Source organism: Haliotis cracherodii, unplaced genomic scaffold (genome assembly GCF_022045235.1).
Source record: "Haliotis cracherodii isolate W230 unplaced genomic scaffold, xgHalCrac1.p SCAF_10, whole genome shotgun sequence".
Lineage (NCBI taxonomy): Eukaryota > Metazoa > Mollusca > Gastropoda > Lepetellida > Haliotidae > Haliotis > Haliotis cracherodii.
In genome coordinates, this window is record NW_027266265.1 from 42,368,173 (window position 1) to 42,391,867 (window position 23,695).

Here is a 23,695-nt window from a genome sequence, read left to right on the forward strand (position 1 = left end):
ACGTGCATCAATCACCGCTTGACACCGACGACCCACAGATTCAATCAAGTTGTCAATAACACGCTGTTGGATGTGCTGCCATTCATGCTGAAGTGCATCAAGAAGCGCCGGAAGTGTTTGGGGCGGTCGATTCCTTTTGCGAACGTGTCGATCCAACTCGTCCCACAGATGCTCAATCGGGGACAAATCTGGTGACCAGGCTGGTCAAGGTAGTGTCTGGATGTTGTTGTGCTGTAAGAAGTCCTGACAAACACGTGCAATATGCGGTCAAGCGTTGTCCTGCTGGAACTGTCCGCCATGAACGTTGACGTGAGGAAGAACGTAAGGCTGTAGGATCAAGTCTCTGTAACGCACACCTGTCAATGCACCTGCCACATGCACGAGAGGCGTCCTACCACCGTGATGAATTCCGGCCCATACCATGACACTCCCGCCGCCAAATGGGACAACCTGCTCACAGTCGGGGGCGTAACGTCCACCACGACGTCTGTAGACACGTGCGCGCCCATCAGCACGTGTGAGTAGGAAACGGGACTCGTCAGTAAACAGAGTACATTTCTCCACCTTGCACGTGCCCATCTAACCCTCTGTTTGCACCAAAGCAGACGGTCCGCCAGACGACGTGAGGTCAATACATGACGTCGAAGAGGTCTTCGTGGAAAAAGTCAAGCCTCCCTCAGTTTGTTACGTACCGTTTGATCTGATATTCTGCGTACCCCAGGGATCTGTGTGGTTGTAGACGTGGCTGTGGTAGTGCGGTCGCAGCCAGATGTATCGATCTTGTGCTTGGGTTGTCACCCTTGGTCTTCCTGACCTTGGTCTGTCGTCAACTCTACTGGTGTTTTTGTATCGGGTCCACAGTGCGGAGATTGTCTGTCTGGATACGCCAAAGTGCCCGGCCACTTCTTGCTGAGTTGCTCCAGCTTGTAATCTCCCAATGGCCTCCCAGGGGGGCCTGCATGCCTAAATGCAGGATCCTATGCTGCACGTGTTTTACAGGCGGTTGCGTTTGGATGAAGCTGTAAAATGGATCCGCAAACACTACGTTTATGTGCTTTGCATGTGTTTTCGCGAATTATAGACACATCATCTTTCTGTTTGACTTATTTGGTTCTCATTAAATGTAATTATTTTAGATTTTTGGCAAAATGTGGTTTTACATCTATGTCAAGTTTCTTTTTTTGAAGAGTATATATATAATTCTGTCACAACACGATGGACAGAGAATATACATAGTAGGTGGAGGATTAACAGTAGAGGATTAACAGTAACAACAATTGCAAATATATATATATACCAAAATGAGGTAAATGTTCACTCGATTTATATGTAATATATAATGAAAAAATAAAGTCCACGTTAGTCCATCATCTACTTTATATCAGTTTCATACTGATATAAAGAAGATGATGGACTAACGTGGACTTTATTATTTTATTATATATATATATATATATATATATATATATATATATATATATATATATATATATATATATATATATATATATATATATATATATATATGCAATTGTTGTTAGGGTTAATCCTCTACTGTTAATCCTCCACCTACTATGTTTAATTGTTGTTACTGTTAATCCTCTACTGTTAATCCTCCACCTACTATATATATTCCGTACTATGTCCCTCATTCAGTCTTGCTTGACAACGGTCAATAGGATTGTTGTCAATAGAAGTTGTAGTTATTGACGTTCATCAGCTGATGAAGACATTGCCGCACGTGAGCAAATGTACCTTGATGCGCTTCGCGCATCAGGCATTTAATCACTCCTCAAGTGAAGACTGCAGATGGTGTTCTCTTTAACCAACACATCTTAAAGTTACAACGACACCTTGTGAATAGGACTTACTTCATGTTGAAGTCGGTGTGGAAAGGTAAGTGTGAAATGTGCTGTGTTGTTGAATACTGTGAAGGATTTTTGGTGTTGGTTTCATTATCATTGTCGCTGTGGGGGTTAACCATGATGACTTTTTATGTAACAAGTGTCTTTATGCGAAAAACAGTTCGCAATAAAGCAAATTAAATGAATCAAAATTCAAATTGATGATGAAAATGCCACGGGAATTATGACTTTACAGTTATAACCGCATGGCGAGTTGTGTGCTATTTGGGGGCACGGGTGGCAGAGTTGCGTCCCTTTGGCACGCCAGAAACCTATGATTGTGGGTTCGAATCCCGGTTCATCCCGATTACGTTTCTAGGTTGTGTCAGCACCATACCCGTGCTCGTGGGTTTCACCAAAGTGATTAAAAGGGACTAAAAATAAGTTCGTTATATCCGTCAGTTCTTTATAAGCGTGTTCGTTATGAACGTAGTTTACTGTGAGTGAGTGGGTTAATGTTTTACGTCACATCGGCAATATTTCAGCCATATCGTGACGAAAAAATATACATTTTTATTACATATATATTTTAGCTAAATTAAAAACCTGGACAATTAAATTACTAGAATATCACAGATTATATTTAAAACTAGCATACAACTATAAAAAAAGATATCACTATAAATAACGGTACAATATAAAAAAGGGCTATAGATCGCCAGCAGCTGAAGGTAGATCACAATGCTAGGGTCCATGGCGACTTAAAGTATTTTTGCTACCTGCATGGACCCCAGCCGGATTTACATCATCCGCTGTTGGCGACTAATGACAAATTTAGCCAGGTTAAATGAACATATATATACTACGATTAAAATTGTGGTGGAAAAACAATTACTTTGAATGACGTGGTCTGACATACCCTCCCTGGGGGACAATCATTTTACACTTCTTCAACCCCCATCAAGGGTAAAGCCACTAACAATCTCCGTTAGCAAGTTTTCCTCGACCATTTCTAAAATATTTATTAATTATAAAACATATATTCAAAATTTATTTAATAATTCTATTCTTTTTAAAAAACAATAAATAAATGAGAACTTACCTGATAAAAAAAGATCCTTGAGCGATGAACCTTTGAAATAGTTATCCCTTGTGATGGAAAAATCAATGCAGTCAAGCGGGACATGCTTGACCGTGATTCTTTCATCACAAGGGATACAAAATGGAGGATCCTCACCTTTCAATAAATATTAATGAGTATAACGAGAATGACCAATACGACGTCGTCTTAATACGACCTCTTCAAATTTGGACTGACAACCCAAGTAGTTATAACCTATATTTGCTTTTATTGCATGTAATTTATTTATACCCACTTGGGTGTCCCACTTCTTCTGTATTAGATCTCTGATGAAACATCTAATAACAGGTTTATAATCACTATAGGGTATAAGAAGTGGTGTCACAGATTTGTTGAGTGCTGCCTTAGCATCAGCATCAGCCAGAGTGTTACCAACGATCCCAACATGGCTGGGTAACCAACAAAAGAGATGTCGTATTGGCCAGTTGCAAGATTATTGTGTAATTCATTTTTTTCAAGTAAAATTGGATGCTGACACGACATATTTTTTATTGTTTGAAGACAGGATAATGAGTCTGAATAATGATAAATTCCTTATGTTTGGACTGGCTATTTATGTAGTTAAGAGCAGTTAATATGGCCTTTGATTCTGCTGTAAAAATTGAAGAGTCATCTGGTAATCTGTTTGATATAGTTCTGGATCCAATAATGGTTGCGCTGGCAACAACACCTCCATCCTTGGATCCACCTGTAAATATTGCTTTGTAAGTGTTATTTTCGCTTCTTAACTGATTATATTCTTGTTGATATTGTAGTTGATTAGTGTCAGACTTCTTTAGTTTAGATCCACCTGTGGCTTTACCATTTGCCAAGAGGAGAGGAACGCAGTTTAATATCAGCAGCAGAAATAAAAGGTTTAATTCTTATTCCGAGAGGCGGAATAAGAGATGACTTTTTACTGTACAGGTCCTTATAAAGGGGATTAAATACACAGCTGTATGCGGGGTGTGACTCATTAGAATATAACTTTGTGATGTACTGTAACGAAAGTTTAATACGGCGCTGTATAAGAGATGGCTCGTCAGCCTCAATGTACAAACTGTCAACAGGGGAGGTTCAGAAAGATCCAAGACAGAGTCTTAGACTTTGATGATGGATTGTATCTAGAAGTTTAAGATTGCTTTTACAGGCTCCACCATAGATGTTGGAGCCATAGTCGAGTTTAGAACGGACAAGTGATCACTATAAGTGAAGGTGGGTCGTCTGATCTCCTCCTCACTTGGAATTAGAAACGACCTTTGATAAATCTAGTGCCTTCAGACATTTAGCTTTCAAATATTTAATATGCGGTAAGAAAGTAAGGTGATGATAAAAAATTATTCCTAAAAAGTTAGCTTCTTTTACGACTAATTGGAGATCCAGCTAGATCTAATTCTGGGTCCTGGTGTGGTTTATATTTTCGACAGAAATGGATACAATTTGTTTTAGATTTAGAAAACGTAAATCCGTTCTGCTCTGCCCATACATTGATTTATTTAGACAAAGTTGTAACTGTCTTTCAATCGTGTGCATATTTTTACCTCGACATGATATATTAAAATCGTCAACAAATAATGACCCATCAACAGTCATTCAAAACCTTAGCTAAACTATTTACCTTTATACTAAACAACGTTACTGATAAAATGCTACCTTGGGGGACACCTTGATCTTGATCGTAAAAATCAGACAAAGTGGAAACTTCTATCTGTTAAAAACTGAGATATAAAAGAAGGCAAACGGCCTCTCAACCCCATCTCATGAAGATCCTTTAAAATTCCATGTTTCCAGGTCGTATCGTATACTTTTTCTAAATCGAAAAATATAGATACCGTGTGTTGTTTATTGATGATAGCATTTTTAACAAATGATTCTAATCTAACTAAATGGTCCATAGTACTTCTATTTTTCCTGAAACCACATTGAATATTTGTTATTAAATAATTTGTTTCTAAGTACCATATTAATCTATTATTGAGCATTCTTTCCATGGTCTTGCATACACAGCTAGTAAGCAATATTGGTCTATAATTACCAGTTGTCCAGATATTATCAAATATATTTAATAGTGTTTCTAAACAGGATTCAGGTAGATGTTTAAGTAACTGATAGTGGATATTATCAGTCCTTATAGCAGTATCATGAGCTTGCCTTAAGGCAGTATTTAGCTCATGAATGGAAAAAAAACTTCATTATAATCTTCACCATTATCAGAGTTAAAATTAATTTTCTTTCTGTCTTGTTGGTCTTTAAATTTCTGAAATGTTGGTACATAATTAGATGATGAAGAATGTTCAGCCACAGTTTCTCCTAATTTATTGGCTATATCAGATTTATCAGTTAGTAATGTGTCACCCTGTGGATTTGTAGAGGATTTGGGTATACATTCATCAGCAATTTCCTTTAAAACGTCAGAAAAAATCTGATTAGGATCAGCAACATCACTGAAACACTCAGGAATGAGCTTATTTGTGCATAATGATTTAAATAAAGTCCAGTTATCCTTTGTAAAATTCCGTCTAGTTGAAGGTGGATTATCAGATGGATTGATTGCTTTAATGATAGTTAAGAAATGGTCACTTCCACAAAGATCGTAATGTACTTACCATTCAAATTCGTTGAGTAGATTTGAGTGAGAGATAGACAAATCTAGAGCAGAGTAGGTGCCAGATGCAGGATGTAGGTAAGTGTTGGAATCATCATTAAATATGCACAGGTCATTATTAGTGAGGAACTCCTCAATTATTTTACCTTTACTGTTAGTGTGTGTACCACCCTAGAGTGGGTTGTGTCCATTTAGATCCCCCATGATTACTCAGGGTTTAGGGAGTTCATCATATAGCGCATGAAGATCAGTCTGCTGGAGAGCTGATGAAGGCGGAATACACAATGAGCAGAGAGTAAAAGCAACGTTCAAAGTAAGTCAAACTGCAACGGCTTGGAGATTAGTTTTAAGTGTAACAGGACTATGGATAACATCATGTCTCACAATGATTGACGAAACTCCACTGACTCTATCGCCGGGAGGAGAAAAATAGTGATATGCATTGAACTGACGTAAGTTAAAACTATCTGTCTGTTTTAGATAAGTTTCTTGCAAACAGAATGCTGAAGGTTTCAAATCCCGGACTAATAGCTGCAATTCATTAAAATTAGTCTTCAGTCCGCTACAATTCCACTGCACAATATTATTTGAATATACTATCTTTTGGGGGGGATTGATTGGGGATCTACCCCGCACTTTGTTTGAGGGCGACAAGCTATGTGCCCTTGGATGGGTGTGTTCTGACACATCCATGTCTTCAAGTGAACCAAATTTATTGAATATTTTGATTTCATTTTCTGAAGCTCTGCCACTTTGATATTTCTTTGAAGATTCTGACCGTGGTTTGCTTTTGCTTTTGACAACTTGTTTGACATTTGTTTCCGATTGATGTTTTGATTTTTTGTTTTTGTTTGTCGTTTAACGCCGCACCTAGCATTATTCAAGCTATATGACGGCGGTCTGTAAATAATCGAGTCTGGACCAGACAATCCAGTGATTAATATCATGAGGATCGATCCACGCAATTGGGTTTGATGACATGCACCAACCAAGTCAGCGAGTCTGACCACCCGATCCCGTTAGTCGCCTTTCACGACAAACATAGTCACCTTTTACGGCAAGCATGGGCTGCTGAAGACCTATTCTACCCCGGAATCTTCACGGGTCTGATGTTTTGAACCCGACTGAGATGTTGATTGTACCTGTGTGAGAGACGAGTCCTGATCACAGGATGATTGAATCTGAGACGTGTTGGGAAGTGTCTCTGGCGTTTGTGTGGATTGTTCAGGTGAAAACAACTGTGGAGTATCGGTTTTCACCAATGTAAGATCAGTTTGGCAATTTATGGATTGATTGGTGACTGGTAAGGACGTTTTGTGGTGGTTTCAGATGGTGATCTTGTGACAGATGCATACGTTTCTTTTAGTTCAGGAGTTTGGATAAGTTTTTTAGCATCAGTAAAACTGATGTTTCTGGTGTATTTAATTGTGTTTACTTCCATTTCATATTTCCATACGGGTCTTTGAGAAAGACGAATGGCTTCCGGCACAGTTGGCACACTTTTTATGGTTACTGTCACAATCTTCTGTTACATGTAACCGCCTCCGTGGTCTAGTGGTAGAGCGTCCGCTTGGAGAGCGGAAGGTCCAAGGTTCGATTCCCGGCCGCGTCATACCAAAAGACGTTAAAAGATGGTACTTGTTGTTACCCTGTCTGGCGCTCGACATTAAGGGGCTAAAACAAGGAATGGTCGGCTCGGAGTCAGTCTGAGTGGGGTATTCATGTTAAACTGCGGCATGTTATCTCAGTGAGCTAGCACTATAAATCGGCATCAGTCCGGACTAGTACAAGCAGCCACACAAACACACACCCGTACATGCACGTCGCTATATGAGTGCAATAATCTCGGACGCGACGTTAACCCCCATTTCACCTCACCTCACCTTCTGCTACATGTGTCTTCTCACCACAGTGAGCACATGAAAAAGAGGTAGGAGATGAAAAAGGTGCGTATTGGTCGGAGAGGTCACATTGTTTTTACGGGTTGTGAAGCGTTGGACGAAAGTAACACCTTGGTCTTTCATTCCTGAGACGATATCAGTTTCATCCATGTCAGCAAACAATCTATCTCGGTCTCTCACAATTCCTTTGCTCGTGTTAAGTGTTCTGTGTGCAGAGACCGAAACCGGGACGCAGATAAAAGACTCAGTTGACAAGAGGTTTGTTGCTTGCTGCCTTGTACTACTCTAAATTAACAATGCACCTGAACGCAAGCGTTTAATGTTTTTGACGTCACCTGCAATGCCATGTATACCCTTGGATACTGCGAAAGGGTTCAACTGAATTTGATAAGTATTTGTATCAGGGTCTGTAAGACAGACTATGAAATTCCTTAACGAGCTACGTGCATGGACTGGTCCCTGTAAGTCGTCCTCTTGTACCCATTCCAGATCTTCAATATTCATGACCCCAGTCACCTTCAGCTTCTTCACCCACAGGAGTCCATATCTAAAAATAGACGACCTCATGCATATTCATGACCATCTCCACACGCGAGCCCGTGACAATCATGCTACCAGGACAGACCTTAAACGGTTCACCAAATGCATTGTTGAATTATCGAATGCCGGACAATATACCCCACACTTGTGATTGTGCCCCTATATACACTTCATGTTATCAAATTACTATTGAATCATGTTTTATGTTCATGCAATTAAGGGGCGGTCGGGTAGCCTAGTGGTTAAAGCGTTCGCTCGTCACGCCGAAAACCCGGGTTCGATTCCCGACATGGGTACAATGCGTGAAGCCCATTTCTGGTGTCCCCCGACGAGATATTGCTGGAATATTGCTAAAAACGGCGTAAAATCAAACTCACTCACTCATGCAAAATAATGTATTTGGCAATTACAACTATCGCTTTTAACAGTATTACAGTTATCACGGCGTGTCAGCTTAATGTGGGAGGAAAGCCTGAAGTGATGCAGGTTTCGGACGTTTACCACTTCGGTGAAACCCGTGCACGGGTATGGTTCTGACAAACCTTGAAACGTAATCAAGGCGAACTGCGGCGCCTTACACGACTTGGTCCGCCGTGTCCCCCGTTGCTTTGTTAATTGGTATACATATATGTATACGTATGAAGATCCTGTACCATAAGCTACATTGTCTTTTTTCTGGTTATCATTTGTAAATTAGATTTAATATTTCACCAGATGGAGCTATTGTATGCTGCTTTCGGATACCTGGTTCTCTGCATCTCCACCTGTGGTAAGTACCTGACTTCGATTATTAAAATGTTAGTGAACCGAGACAAACGAGGGTACCACATTTCTGTCCGTGAAGAATAAGTCTTCAGCAACCCATGCTTGCCGTAAAAGGCGACTATGCTTGTCGTAAGAGGCGACTAACGGGATCGGGTGGTCAGGCTCGCTGACTTGGTTGATGCATGTCATCAATCCCAATTACGTAGATAGATGAGCATGGTATCAATCACTGGATTGTCGAGTTCAGACTCGATTATTCACAGACCGCCGTCATATAGCTGGAATATTGCTGAGTGCGGCGTTAAACAACAAACAAACAACCTTGCTGGCTACCAGTGTTGACACGATCCAACCTGAGTGAATCAATGTTAATCATGCACATCTTGGGAAAAATACCCAAAATAAAAAAAAATGCAGTCTTAGATACAATACAAAATGTCTGTCAATAGTAGGAGAAACACGACAGCCACGTGTTTTGCTGTAACATGCAACTATGAGAGGTTAACACGTGTTATATTATTTGACAAAGCTTCCATTGGACCTTGTCTACTTTATGAGTTGTAACACGATAAGTAGTTCAACACAAGGCGTAGGACATCAAACAGATGCAAAATCATCACCAAAGTGGCAGTATTGATCCTGCGGTGTTTACATTAACAAACGAAAGTTAAATTGCCTGACGCATGTACATATATACTAGTATCAACACCTACTTAATTATATTCGCTATTTTTTTTCAAGAATAATTGAATAGATGGACTAATTAGCTTTAACGATGACGTCACTTTGAGCCTGTTAACTAGAGCATCACACCATGGGTTCAGTTAAGCCAAATGTACCTTCAGTGGTGTGGGGGTTTGGCGTCCATTTCAAAAATCATAAACACGATATGTAAACCATTATTAATATTACTTCAAAATGTCTTCATGGAAGGTAACATTTAAGGGTTTTGTTTTGTTTTGTTTTTAAGTTTTTATTCTGTTGCTTCACTTTACATTGAGCCTCACAAATATAGTTGCTGCTTATTAAGAGAAGATTAGGTGACAGCTTGGCCAGTACTTGTTGAAGTAGCCAATATCATAATTTACATTTGCAATGTATTTTGTTAGTAAGAAGTATTGAGTAAACTCCCATTAGATGTTCTGAAAAATTGGCAGTTTGTGTGGAATTCTTTTGTCAAATATGACATTTTTCAGCACTAATATCATTGTGTTTAAAGAATTATTGTTTAGTAAGGTATATCCGTGTAAAAAGTTTTCTTTTGGAATATGAATATCTATTTTCCTCTTTTTGGGGAAGCCAGTTTTCCACCCTACTTGGTAAATTTAAAGTTCCAAAGCTATCCCGTGAGTTGTCTCTGAAGATTGAAGGCGAACTGAACGATTATGATGTCCTCGAAGTAGTTACATGTCTGAAAAATGGCAAAGGTCCGGGACCGGATTGGAGTACTGCGAAATTCTTAAACTTCTTCTCGAATGATATTGGTAAATACTTAATAAGATCTCTCATTTTTGCATACAAAACAGGTGAACAATCCAGGACTAATTTTGTGTACCTGAAGATAATAAACCAAACCAATACCCATTAAAATCGGTTTTCTATAAGGTTGCCTCTATAGCTGTATCGCGTAGTATAAAATCTGTATATTTTTTAACGAAGATCTGAAGGGTTTCATGGCTGGGCGATACATTGGGGAAATAACAAGACAGATGATCTCATGCAATATTCTGAAACAGTTGATCGATTTTGAAAAATCCTTTAATACTGTCGATTAGAATTTCAGAAATGAAACACTGAGTTACTTTGGCTTTGGAGAATCAATCAACAATGGGTTCATGCTTTCTACAATGGAATACTATCATGATGTCTTGTGAATGGTTTTGGCTCCTCACTCTTTGACATATCAATAGGATGCCGCCAAGGCGATCCTTATCACGTTATATAGTCTTATTTCGCGTAGAAATACTACAATACTTACAAGAAATAACCAGGATATGATTGGTTGGTTTGTTGTTTAACACCGCACTCAGCAATATTCCAGGTATATGACGGCGGTCTGTCAATAATCGAGTCTGGACCAGACAATGCAGTGATTGACATCATGAGCATCGATTCACACAGTTGGGATACGATGATATGCATCAACCAAGTCAGCGAGCCTGACCACCCGATCCCGCTAGTGGCCTCTTACGACAAGCATAGTCGCCTCTTACGGCAAGCATGGGTTGCTGAAGACCTATTCTACCAAGAATCTTCACGGGTCACCTCTTACGACAAGCATAGTCGCCTCTTACGGCAAGCACGGGTTGCTGAAGACCTATTCTACCAAGAATCTTCACGGGTCACCTCTTACGACAAGCATAGTCGCCTCTTACGGCAAGCACGGTTTGCTGAAGACCTATTCTACCAAGAATCTTCACGGGTCACCTCTTACGACAAGCATTGTCACCTCTTACGGCAAGCACGGTTTGCTGAAGACCTATTCTACCAAGAATCTTCACGGGTCACCACGATATAAAGGGAATAACAATTGGTGACACAATATGCAGAAGACACAACCTGCTCATTAGATGGTTCTGAACGATGCCTCTACGCAGTCTAGCATGTCTTGACATTCCTTCAGGTTTAAAAGTAAACACAGATAGGACAAAATAAATTTGGATAGGATCAAAGGAGAGATCGAAAATGAAACTCTGCCTGAAATAGTATTTAGTCTGGACAGAGGAACCTTTCGAGTTATTGGGCATAAAATTCTGTCTTAATCCGGATGATATGGTGGATATTAGCTTTGAAAACAGGTTCCGGCAATGTGAAACACTGATGTCAATATGGTCAATAAGACACCTAACACCTTTTGGTAGGACTACTATTCTCAAATCACTAGTTCTGCCCAAACCCAACCACATATTCTCTATTCCATATCCGCCCCAAACAATATTATTATAAACAGAATGTTTTTATATTCTTGTGGGGAAATAAACCAAACAAAATAAAAAGCTCCCAAATAATATGTGATACTAAAGATGGAGGTATTAAATGCGCCAGAGAAGTCATACAATCTCAACCGATTTCAATGATAAGACGCGCCTTTATAACCAATTCTACATGTGTTCTATAGTCTTTTTAATACCCCCGTAATAACGGTCGAAATGTGTACGAGATCAACAGCCGTAAGCATAAACCATATATATTATCTAGAGTAAACAATAAGTTCGATAAATATTTACTGATGTCTTGTTGTGCTTTCGTGGACGGTCTAGAAAATAGTAATATTCCTGCTCTTTGCATTCTCTCACAAAATGTCCGGTGATGACAACATACAGGCGGGGAAAAAAACGGTAGTCTACCAATCATGGTCCACAAACGGATTTATTAATTATTTTATGCATGAAAAGATGCCACCCCCAGAACCCCCGCTACTGGAGTCAACTCAAAACAAGTCATGTAGTAAACACATGTCACAGAAGTTTTAACTTTCATTGAGAAAAATATCCTAAAACGTGAAAAACCATTTCCATTTGCGAAGTTATCCTATGTTTACGGCTCATCGTGCGAGCTAGCGATACGGTCTTTGATGTATAAACATATATTGTCATGCATCTTACTGTGTCAGCTGTAGTAGCAGATCTATATAATTATGCAAAACAATATGTAAAGCGCACCCAAAGGCTTGTATTGAGCCCGTCAGTTCTCATTTCAGAATGAAAGTATTTGGTCTGGTCACGTAAAATGCAAATTAGCTTGTTGCAGTGGTGTGATGCTAAGTCTTCACTGCGCCGGAGTGTGGCAAGTATCATGTCAAATGTGAGAATACAAATGTAATCAATTGTTTATTGATTCTTTAAAAATAAATTCTTAATTGTGTTTCTTCGATTTTCTTTGGCATATTGGGCTACATACGCGATTGAAAACCTCTTAGAAATGTCACAAGCGATGCCCGAATTATCTTCGTAGGCTCTGGAAAACAGAATAATATTCAGATTGTATTGAACAGATATTGATCAGGTCGCTTGAATGCATTTTTAGTGTCACACTCAGCTAACTCATCTCCTCTACATGTATTTCGACGCCGAGACTCCAATACACGCCGGCCTCTAATTAACGTCGGGTGATATATAGAGATTATCACCCTCTGTTTTCCATATCATGCCCCGTATCATCCCGAGACAACCGTACTGACCGAGGCAGCTGGTCATTATGTTTTATCACGTAATATACTACTCAAAGTTTGCAAAGGATCACCACTTTAAAAGGTAATACGTGAAAGTTTGTGCATCTGTTGAAATAAACAAAGACAACATTGGGTGAAGACATATTTAAATAACAAAAGTCCGATGACATGTGCCACACAACGCCAACAAACAACATGTGACCAATAATCAGTTACATCACAAGTCAAAATGAGAGTATCCAAAAATGAAAATAAAAAAATCCCAAATACAAATTCATTGTCCAAAAAGAAATCCAACCCGAAACGGTAAAACGTATCAAAATAGCACATTGGAATCAGAATCAGTGTCCCCAATCTGACATTCATATACTTGCACAAAGCACAGACACCTTTCAGCGAAATTCATGGATATTCGCACACCAAGCCACTCTCGATAAAATGAAGATCCGGGTTAGAAAAGATCTTTAGCAATCCATGCTTACCTGTCGTAAGGGACCACAAACGGGATAGAGGGGTCAAGCTCGGTGACTTTGTTGGTGTATGTCATAGCATCACAGGAGGCACGGGTGGCCCAGTCGTTTTTAGGCGCAGCAATTCGCTGTGCAGAGTTGCGTCCCTTGGGCACGCCAGAAACCTATGATTGTGGGTTGGAATCCCGTTTCGCCCCGATTATGTTTCTAGGTTTGTCAGCACCATACCCGTGCTCGTGGGTTTCACCGAAGTGGTAAACGTCTAAGACCTGCATCACTTCGGGCTTTACTCCCACATTAAGCTGACACGCCCCAACTCACTCACACTCACTCATAGCATCACAATTGCGTAGATGGATGCGCATGATGTCAATCACTGGATTGTTTGGTCCAGACTCGATTATTTGCAGACCGCATTCGTACAGCTGGAATATTGCTGAGTGCGGCGTAAACAACGAACAAACAAACAAAAGAAAAGTCCTAATGCTTGACACACCCAGGTACACAAGCGGCAAGTTACCAAGGTCGGTACCTGACGTACAGTTCCACCGGCGTATCATGGAACACAGCCTACGCTACCTGCTCCAAGAGTGGGGGTCATCTCCTCACTGTGGACAACAACATCACCATCAACGCACTCAACTACATCCGTGCTCAGCCGGTGGCGGCAGCAATGTAAGTCGTTTAGAAATAAATGTTAGAAATAAATAGGAGAGAGAGAGAGAGAGGTTTATTTCAGATTGTTTAGATTACCCACCACAATGCCACGCCTTAGTAAAGCAACTCCCGACTAGTGTGGATAGTGGATAGAGGGTGTGCTTGAGAGCGGAAAGTCGGTGGTCGGATCATACCAAAAGACGTTAAGAGATGGCACTTGTTGTTACCCTACCTGGTGTTTGGCATTACGGTGATAAAACCAGGACTGGTCGGCTCGGAAACCGGCATTAGTCGGACAAGCACACACGGTACCTTGTATTTCATTTTTATATCCTAGCGCACGGCCCATATTAGACCCCATCTCTTATTATTCACCTTTAGTCTGTTAGGCATGAAATATGACATCTGGGAAGTTCTATGATCGGGTGTCGTGCACGTGGCGGTGTGTCTTTGTCTTGGATTGTCTTTATGAGTGAGTGAGTATGGTTTTACGCCGGTTTGAGCAATATTCCAGCAATACCACAGCGGGGGACACCAGAAATAAGCTTCACACATTGTACCCTTGTCGGGAATCGAACCTGGGTCTTCGGCGTGACGAGCGAACGTTTTTACCACTAGGCTATCCGACCGCCCCTGTGTTATGAGATTATGAACGTTTTCCAACAGCAATGATAATGTATACCCGACAATACACCTTTCCACATCATCACTATTTCTTGTGGTTCCCATTTTGACTAATGTTTACTGTTGAAACTTTGTTATCCATGCGACCGCCTCCGTGGTCCAGTGGTAGAGCGGACGCCCGGAGAGCGGAAGGTCCGGGGTTCGATCCCCGGCCGCGTCATACCAAAAGACGTTAAAAGATGGTACTTGTTGTTACCCTGTCTGGCGCTCGACATTAATGGGCTAAAACAAGGACTGGTCGGCTCGGAGTCAGTATTCTATGTCTGAGTGGGATATTCATGTTAAACTGCGGCATGGTATCTCAGTGTGCTAGCACTATAAATCGGCATCAGTCCGGACTAGTACAAGCAGCCACACAAACACACACACGTACATGCACGTCGCTATGTAAGTGCAATAATCTTGGACGCGACGTTAAACCCCATTTCACCTCACCTCACCTGTTATCCATGCAATTAAAACATTGAACATTGCAATAATTATTTATGTGTTTGTTAGTCCAGAGCCCCGTCTGCCAGATGGTATTTATTTTTAAAAACATACTTCAGCGTGGGCGCGACTGACACCAAGTTGCTTGCTAGACATACCTGGTCGCAAACATGGGGTGCTTAACTAATTCCCATGTATATAAGTCACAACCATGACAAGTGTGCATGCATGACTCGGCAGGGATGGAGTTCAGTCTGGGGTTTGAAGGGTCGTCGGTTTTCTGAAGGTTGAACTATACAGACATCGCAATGACATTATTGTGAAATATGTTCTTAACATAGCAAGCATCTCAAAAGGGATGTCATCGGGTGATTAAATGATTGAATGAGTTTGGATTAGCGCCGCTTTAAGCAGGTTGATTATGAAATATTTACTAAAGTAACCATGGTAACGTATAAAAAGTTTTGATTGGTTCTTTTTGTTTAGATTTATTGGAGTGGAGATGGACCATTGGATTTGAAAAACGAGAACAACCATTTCTGCAATTACTTTATTATTCACACAACTGAAAGTCTAATCACTGTGTCTCAATTATTAGCAAAGGTATTTATACTTATGGCTTTAAATATATCGCTTCGGAAACCACAAGGACCTTAAAACAAGGGGCAGTCGGCTGGCCTAGTGGGTAAAGTTTTCGCTCTTCACGCCGAAGACCCGGGTTCGATTCCCCACATGGATACAATGTGTGAAGCCCATTTCTGGTATCTCCCCGCCGTGATATCACTGGCATATTGCTTAAACCGGCACAAAACCATACTCACTCGCTTGAAACAAAAGAACCCATCCCCCAAGCACAGTGAGAAAGATATAAAATAAAATTCCATGGCACTTGCCGAGTAAGTTACAAAGTGAATGGTTATGTCTGTTTTGGCTTTGATTGTTATTCTCTTTAGCTTCGAAAAGCATATGTTTACAGTAAAGGTCTTTCACATAAAAAACTACGACGATTTATTGATTTTACATCGGATCCATTGTCGATGCAATGGCAGTGGGGTATTTCACGTATCTTGTTGACAATACTTTTTTGTCTGCCCCCGATCCTTCGTCTATTGCAAAGGCAGTGAACGGTGTGTTGTAAGCCATTTTATTGACGCTTCTTTCTTGTGTGCCGAAAAAATAAAATATCCCAACTTAACTGTCTTCCGCTTAATACATCGACAGGGAATGTGTTGTAAAAAAGAAACAACCTTTTTAATTTCCATTACTGTTAAACGTATGAGTGTTGCTCTTAAAGAGAAACAAACAATGAAAGCCATTACCAGAATTACCGTTAACTTTTTAACTTACTCAGAGAGAGCCACGAAATTTGCAACCTGTATCACGGTGCGTGAGGGATGAACTATTTTGGTTTTTAGCCGCCGACTACAAACAAAAAGTAGAAGTGTTTAGTTTCAAATTATAAAACCTACAAAGGTTTTTGTTTGACTTACCACCTGCTTTTCCCTGGATGCATCCTCTTATTATACAGGGCTCGCTTTTCGGTAAACCTTGTGTTTTTACCGATTTTATGGACGCTTCTTTAAACACAAAAAATGAAATCTCCCCGCTGCCGGAGGATCTGGCGTAAAGTCAAACTAAAACAATGACATGTTATGTTGAATGTCCATTGCTGTAAACTGTCCCTGACTGAGTTACACAGTTAATGGCAATTTCGGTTATGGCTCAAAAGCTGAAAATGAAATATTGCCGCCAAAAGGTGTTTCTTGACATGCAGACCCGTGAAGATCTGGGGTAGAATGGGTATTAGGCCTATTAGCAACCCATGCTTGCCGTAAAAGGCGACTATGCTTGTCGGAAAAGGCGACTAACGAGATCGTGTGGTCAGGCTCGCTGACTTGGTTGATGCATGTCATCGTGTCCAAATTGCGTAGATCGATGCTCATGATGTCAATCACTGGATTGTCGGGTCCAGACTCGATTATTTACAGACCGCCGTCATACAGCTGGAATATTGCTGAGTGCGGCGTTAAACAATAAATAAACAAACAAACAAACAAATCTTGTCAGGCATCCAAGAACAAAACATGGATTCTGTTGAAATCTCGAAATAGAAATCTTTAAGCTTGTAATTTTTTCATTTATATCTTATGTTGTTCTCAGTTGTTAACTCTTCTATGAGGTAAAATGACCATAAAAAATAAATTTGATTTGAATTTTTTCAACCACTAACTTGCAGAAAACGCACTTCTATTTCAAAACAAAGCTCACATTTAGAATCCTTGAGGTCTAAAACCCGTAAAAGAACTTAATTCATGACCCAATGACTTTTGTTATGAAGTAAGGACAAAATCAAATTGCTAATCCTATTAAATAAAACTTCAAAATGACCGGATTATCTTTGTCGTGCTCTTTACAAATATGCTCACATCTATGACTGTTTTTTGTTCCTGGGACAGTTCAACAGACATCTGGATGGGACTGCACAACGCAGATACAACTTCCGACGTTCCTGTGTACGTATGGGCCGACTGCAACCATCTCGACGACAACACCGCCATCTGGTATCCCGGGGAACCAAACTATGTGAAGATTCACCGCTGCATAATTGCCTCCCTTGAATACGAGTGGAAGACGAGGGATTGTACCGAAACACACCCCTTCTTTTGTGAATACGCTCTCAAAAGTAATTATACTAAATCAGTTGGAGTTATCGTATCCCCTCATACAGCTGTTGTTTAACATATTTTTTATATGTGGGAACTACGGTTTAAACACAGAAAAGTGCCCAAATGTGCGCTGAAGGATCTACTCCTTGATCCCCGATTGGCTATATTGTTTAAAATGTTATTAAAACCTATTTCAAAGTAGACGCAATTTGTGGATAACAACTGCTATGTTTTACTTTAATTGCAAGTTTCGGCGTAGATTCTTTGACCGTTGTCAAACAAGACTGAATAATGAACATGGTACAGAATATATAATTATATAGTAGGTGAAGGATTAACAGTAACAGCTAAGAAATCGTGTTATCTGTCCCTGGTCTAATTAATTAATTGAGGGCGGCGATTACCAAGTATATATGATCATGTTTTTGTGGCCGAACTCAGGAATATTCAAGCTATATGACTCAGGTCTGTAAATAATCGGGTCTGGACAATCCAGTGATTGACATCATGAGCATTGATCCACGCAATTGGGATACGATGACATCCATCAACCAAGTCAGCAAGCCTGACCTTCCGATCCCGTGAGTCGCCTCTTACGACAAGCATAGTCGCCTTTTACGGCAAGCATGGGTTACTGAAGACAGACATATTCTACCCCGGATCTTCACGGGTCCGTTTTGCAGTGAGGCGGTAGGGAGTGAAAATTGTATAATTAGTTTCTATCTTAGTGGAAGCGGGGAGAAAAGGGTCCCCATATGACTCTTGAGTCAAATTTAGGGGTGTCATTTGAGCCTACTATACCGGGTCTCCTCGCTTGTCACATTGTGTGACTAATATGTGATTCGGGGGATCACAGTGATGGTAGTAAAGAGTTAGCCCTGCCACCAGTGCATGGATCGTCGCTCATGCTATCACCCACTGGTTCATATGGATCCTCCACCGGATGCCGATGTAGGTGATACAGGTGTAAGAAGCCCCATTCATACTCACGTATCTTCAGGACCGCCTCCGTGGTCTAATGGTAGAGCGTCCGCCCGGAGAGCGGAAGGCCCGGGGTTCGATCCCCAGCCGCGTCATACCAAAAGACGTTAAAAGATGGTACTTGTTGATACCCTGTCTGGCGCTCGGCATTAAGGGGCTAAAACAAGGACTGGTGGGCTCGGAGTCAGTATACTGTGTCTGAGTTGGGTATTCATGTTAAACTGCGGCATGGTATCTCAGTGTGCTAGCACTATAAATCGGCATCAGTCCGGACTAGTACAAGCAGCAGCCACACACACACATACACGTGCATGCACGTTGCTATATAAGTGCAATAATCTTGGACGCGATGTTAAACTCCATTTCACCTCACGTATCTTCATGGTAAACAAACCGTCTGTCAGAGACAGGGTACTTATGACAAGCGATTTGTGAATACAGCGCCATTTCATTCATCGTTAGGGTTTTGGACAGTTTTTTAAATGTTTGTTTGTTTGTTGTTTAACGCCGCACTCAGCAATATTCAAGCTCTATGACGGCAGTTTTTTAAAAGAAATTAATAGGTTTTCAATACTTCCAGTCCAATAATGTAAACTATTGGGTAATAAAATGTTACTTATCAATATATTTAACCTGATGTCCAAACCGCAATCACCCAATGTTTTATTTTTAAATTGTTTGACTTTTTACCGAACGCCTAGACAACTCCCTGTCACATGTCTGCCCTAGCAGTTCGTGACATGTGTTTATCGTAGATATGTTATAGAACTTTACCCGAACCGATTCTGGTAAACTATTACATGTGTTTCTCACTGGATTGTCTGGTCCAGACTCGATTATTTACAGACCGCCGTCATATAGATGGAATATTGCTGAGTGTAATCTACAGTCTAGCTCAGTTTCTCCATCAAGCACTCAATATTCGGCAAGAACTTGAAAATACAAATGTCTCCTAGAACGCACATATATGTTGAAAGTATGTATACATTGTGTGTATTTGTATATAGGCCGGAGGCCTTTTATACAATAAACTTCTTGTCTTGTCTTGAGTGCGGCGTTAAACAACAAACAAACAAACTTATGGTTTAAATAATTTGTTTTCGGTAAACAGGTGACTGTACCTTCGAAACAGCAGATGGACAAACGTGCGAAATGGGTGGTGTGCTCTTGAGAAGTGAGATGGAGAACGACGCATGCGCAACTCGATGTCAAGAGGACATGGACGGAAGTGACATCTGTTGGGCGTATGAATACAACACGCAATCAAAGCAGTGCAAACTTTTGTTTGGGTCTGACCCGTACATGTGTGAGACACTGCAAGCGAATATGGGCTTCGTCACAGGCAGAAGAAGATGCTTCAAATGTAGGTCACATTCCACGTATTCTTTACAACGCATATATTGCAACCTATGCTTGTCGTAAGAGGCGACTAACGGGATCGGGTGGTCAGGCTCGCTGACTTGGTTGATGCATGTCATCGTATCCCATTTTCGTGGATCGATGCTCATGGGTCAGTCACTGGATTGTTTGGTCCAGACTCGATTATTTACAGACCTCCGTCATATAGCTGGAATATTTGTGAGTACGGCGTTAAACAACAAACCAACAAACCAACATATGACGTAGGTATGTAAATAATCGAGTCTGGACCAGACTATCCAGTGATTAATATCATGAGAATCGATCCACGCAATTGGGATCGATGACATGCATCAACCAAGTCACCGAGCCTGACCACCCGATCCCGTTAGTCGCCTCTTACGACAAACATAGTCGCCTTTTACGGCAAGCATGGGTTGCTGAAGACCTATTCTAACCCGGATCTCGACGGGCCCAACCAACAAACAAGTAAATAGACCAAATGGAGATGGGTGGCACAGCCGACCAAAACGAAGTTTGCTGCGCCAGAAACCTATAATCGTGTGTTCAAATCTCATCTCACCCTCATTATGTTTCTAGGTTTGTAGATTTCACTGAAATGATACCCCCCTCAGACCAGAGTTGTTACAGCACATTAATATAGAGTAGGTATGTGTCGAAAGCTTTTTATCAGACCAGAAGTAAAAATAACCACTTTACATCAGACGAGAGTAAAGTCAACAGCTTTACACTAGATTAGGGGTTAATTCAACAACATCCTGATATATACTGATTTTAGGCCATGGCGGACATGTTTAAAACGTGTGATCATGACGAATACTGCCACAACACTGCATATTGTGAAGGTGTAGGGGACCATCATCGAAATATGCGTTCAGTGTGTTATAACAATTACAGTAGCAAACCGACAATGTTATTCACTACCATATTGGATGTTTAATACTTGATTTAACACAAGCAGAGTCGCTTATGGTCGTCAAGAAATATTACATGTAGTGAAGGGAAGCCTATCACCGATGGATATTAGATCGTTTTTTGTACTGTGGTGCTATGACAGTTTCTGTGTAAACTTGTTGTCTTAGCAACCGGCCATATAACATTAAGGTTTTCAAGTTGATTAATATTTGGTAATCCCGACCTCTCCCGCATATGTCAATTGTTCGGTTCTTTCCCTTTGATACTTCCTTCCCTCGATACTTCCTTTCCTTGATACTTCCTTCCCTTGATGCTTCCTTTCCTTGATACTTCCTTCCCTTGATGCTTCCTTCCCTTGATACTTCCTTCCCTTGATAATCCCTTCTCCTGACGCTTCCTTCCCTTGATACTTCCATTCTCTTTACTAATCTTTCCCTTGATACTTCCTTCCCTTGACTCATCCTTCCCTTGATGCTTCCTTCCCTTGATGCTTCCTTCCTTGACTCATCCTTGCCTTGATGCTTCCTTTCCTTGATGCTTCCTTCCCTTGATGCGTCCTTCCCTTGATACTTCCTTCACTTGATACTCCCTTCCCTTGATGCTTTCTTCCCTTGATGCTTCCTTTCCTTGATGCTTCCTTCCCTTGATGCGTCCTTCCCTTCATACTTCCTTCACTTGATACTCCCTTCCCTTGATGCTTTCTTCCCTTGATACTCCCTTCCCTTGATGCGTCCTTCCCTTGATACTTCCTTTCCTTGATACGTCCTTCCCTTGAAACTTCCTTTCCTTGACTCATCCTTCCCTTGAAACTTCCTTTCCTTGACTCATCCTTCCCTTGATGCTTCCGTCCCTTGATACTCCCTTCCCTTGATGCGTCCTTCCCTTGATGCTTTCTTCCCTTGATGCTTCCTTTCCCTGATGCTTCCTTCCCTTGACTAATCTTTCCCTTGATGCTTCCTTTCCTTGATGCTTCATTCTCTTGATTGATCCTTCCCTTGACTCATCTTTCCATTGACGATTCCTTCCCTTGACTCATCTTTCCCTTGGTGCTTCCTTCCCTTGATGCTTCCTTCCCTTGACTCATCTTTCCCTTGATACTTCCTAACCTTGACGCACATCCTGCCTTTGACGCGTCTTTCCCTTGATGCTTCCTTCCCTTGATGCTTCCTTCTTCGGACGCTTCTTTCCCTTGACCTTTCATTTCTTCACTACTATACCCATATATTATACTCGTGGGTTTTATTAAAGTGGTAACGTCCGAGGGCTGCATCACTTCGGGCTTTCCTCCTGCATTAAGCTGACACGCCATGATATCACTGTAATACTGTCCAACCCAAGCTCACTCACTCACTCATTCGATTGACCTTTGCTTCTCTTTAGTTTCAGACATCACGGGGTCCGAGGTAAAAGGCGAAGATTTTCCTACCTGCAACAAAATAGAGGTGACAGCTTCACAAACAACATCTATTACAACAACGAGCGATAATACACCTTATATAAGTACAACAAATGTCGCAGCTACTAGGTACACATTGACAATGGCATCAGCAACACAAGACACGACAACTACATCTCCATCACTCGAAACAACAACAGCACCAACAACATCAACAACAACATCTACACCTACAACATCAGATACAGCATCAACGCCAGAAACAACACGAGACACAACTATGACATCTCCATCACTCGAAACAACAACAACAACAGCAACAACAACAACATCTGCACCTACAACATCAGATACAGCATCAACGCCAGAAACAACACGAGACACCCCTATGACATCTCCATCACTCGAAACAACAACAACAACAACAACAACAACAACAACATCTGCACCTACAACATCAGATACAACATCAACGCCAGAAACAACACGAGACACAACTATGACATCTACAACATTCGAAGCATCAGCAACATCAGCAGCTTCAACACCAGATACAACAGCAACAGCAGAAACATTGGAAACAACGTTCTCAGCACCAGACAAGACAACAACGACATCATCACCCTTAGACGACAAGGTTACGTCCCAAGCTACCACTACCGATACCATAATAGCATCAACGGCATCCACTGCAACTACGGCTACAAGAGACACTGATACTCCAACATCTACCATAGACACATCAACAGCTGCATCTTCAAGTAATTCGACCGGAGCAGCCTACACGCCTTCTCTCACCACCTACCTGTCTCGTCTTGATGCCGCTCTCGCCAGTTCCACGTCTGCCTCTTCCCCGGCAGTTGCCTCCCTTGGTAGGCATGTCTACGAGGTCTGTGTGTCGGTGCAGACTTTCACCGCGGCGGAAAGAAAGAAGCGAACAGACGACCTGGTGGACGACCTCTCTCTGGACAAGAAGAACCTCTCCTCGTATCGGAGGAAGAAGTCCAGTGCGGAAGATGAGCGTCCGTCGGCTCAACACGTGGGAGGAGGGGTGGCCATCATGCTGCTTGTTACAGCGGCGCTCGTCATTATCTTGCCTGACTGCACGAGCATCTTGATGCACGCGGTGCATGGCTTCAAGAAGAAGCACCTCGTCGCTGCACAGCAGTAG

General features: G+C 41.3%; 1 protein-coding gene across 1 annotated transcript; it reads left to right on the forward strand.

Moving 5' to 3' along the window:
- The first annotated feature begins 1,814 nt into the window (after window positions 1-1,814).
- LOC139450885 (uncharacterized) lies at window positions 1,815-23,695 on the forward strand. The gene is made up of 6 exons (XM_071232719.1): window positions 1,815-1,896; window positions 8,725-8,779; window positions 13,917-14,091; window positions 17,643-17,869; window positions 19,945-20,196; window positions 22,509-23,695. Exons 2-6 carry the CDS (start codon window positions 8,725-8,727, stop codon window positions 23,693-23,695), a joined length of 1,896 nt encoding a protein of 631 aa, XP_071088820.1. The 5' UTR covers window positions 1,815-1,896.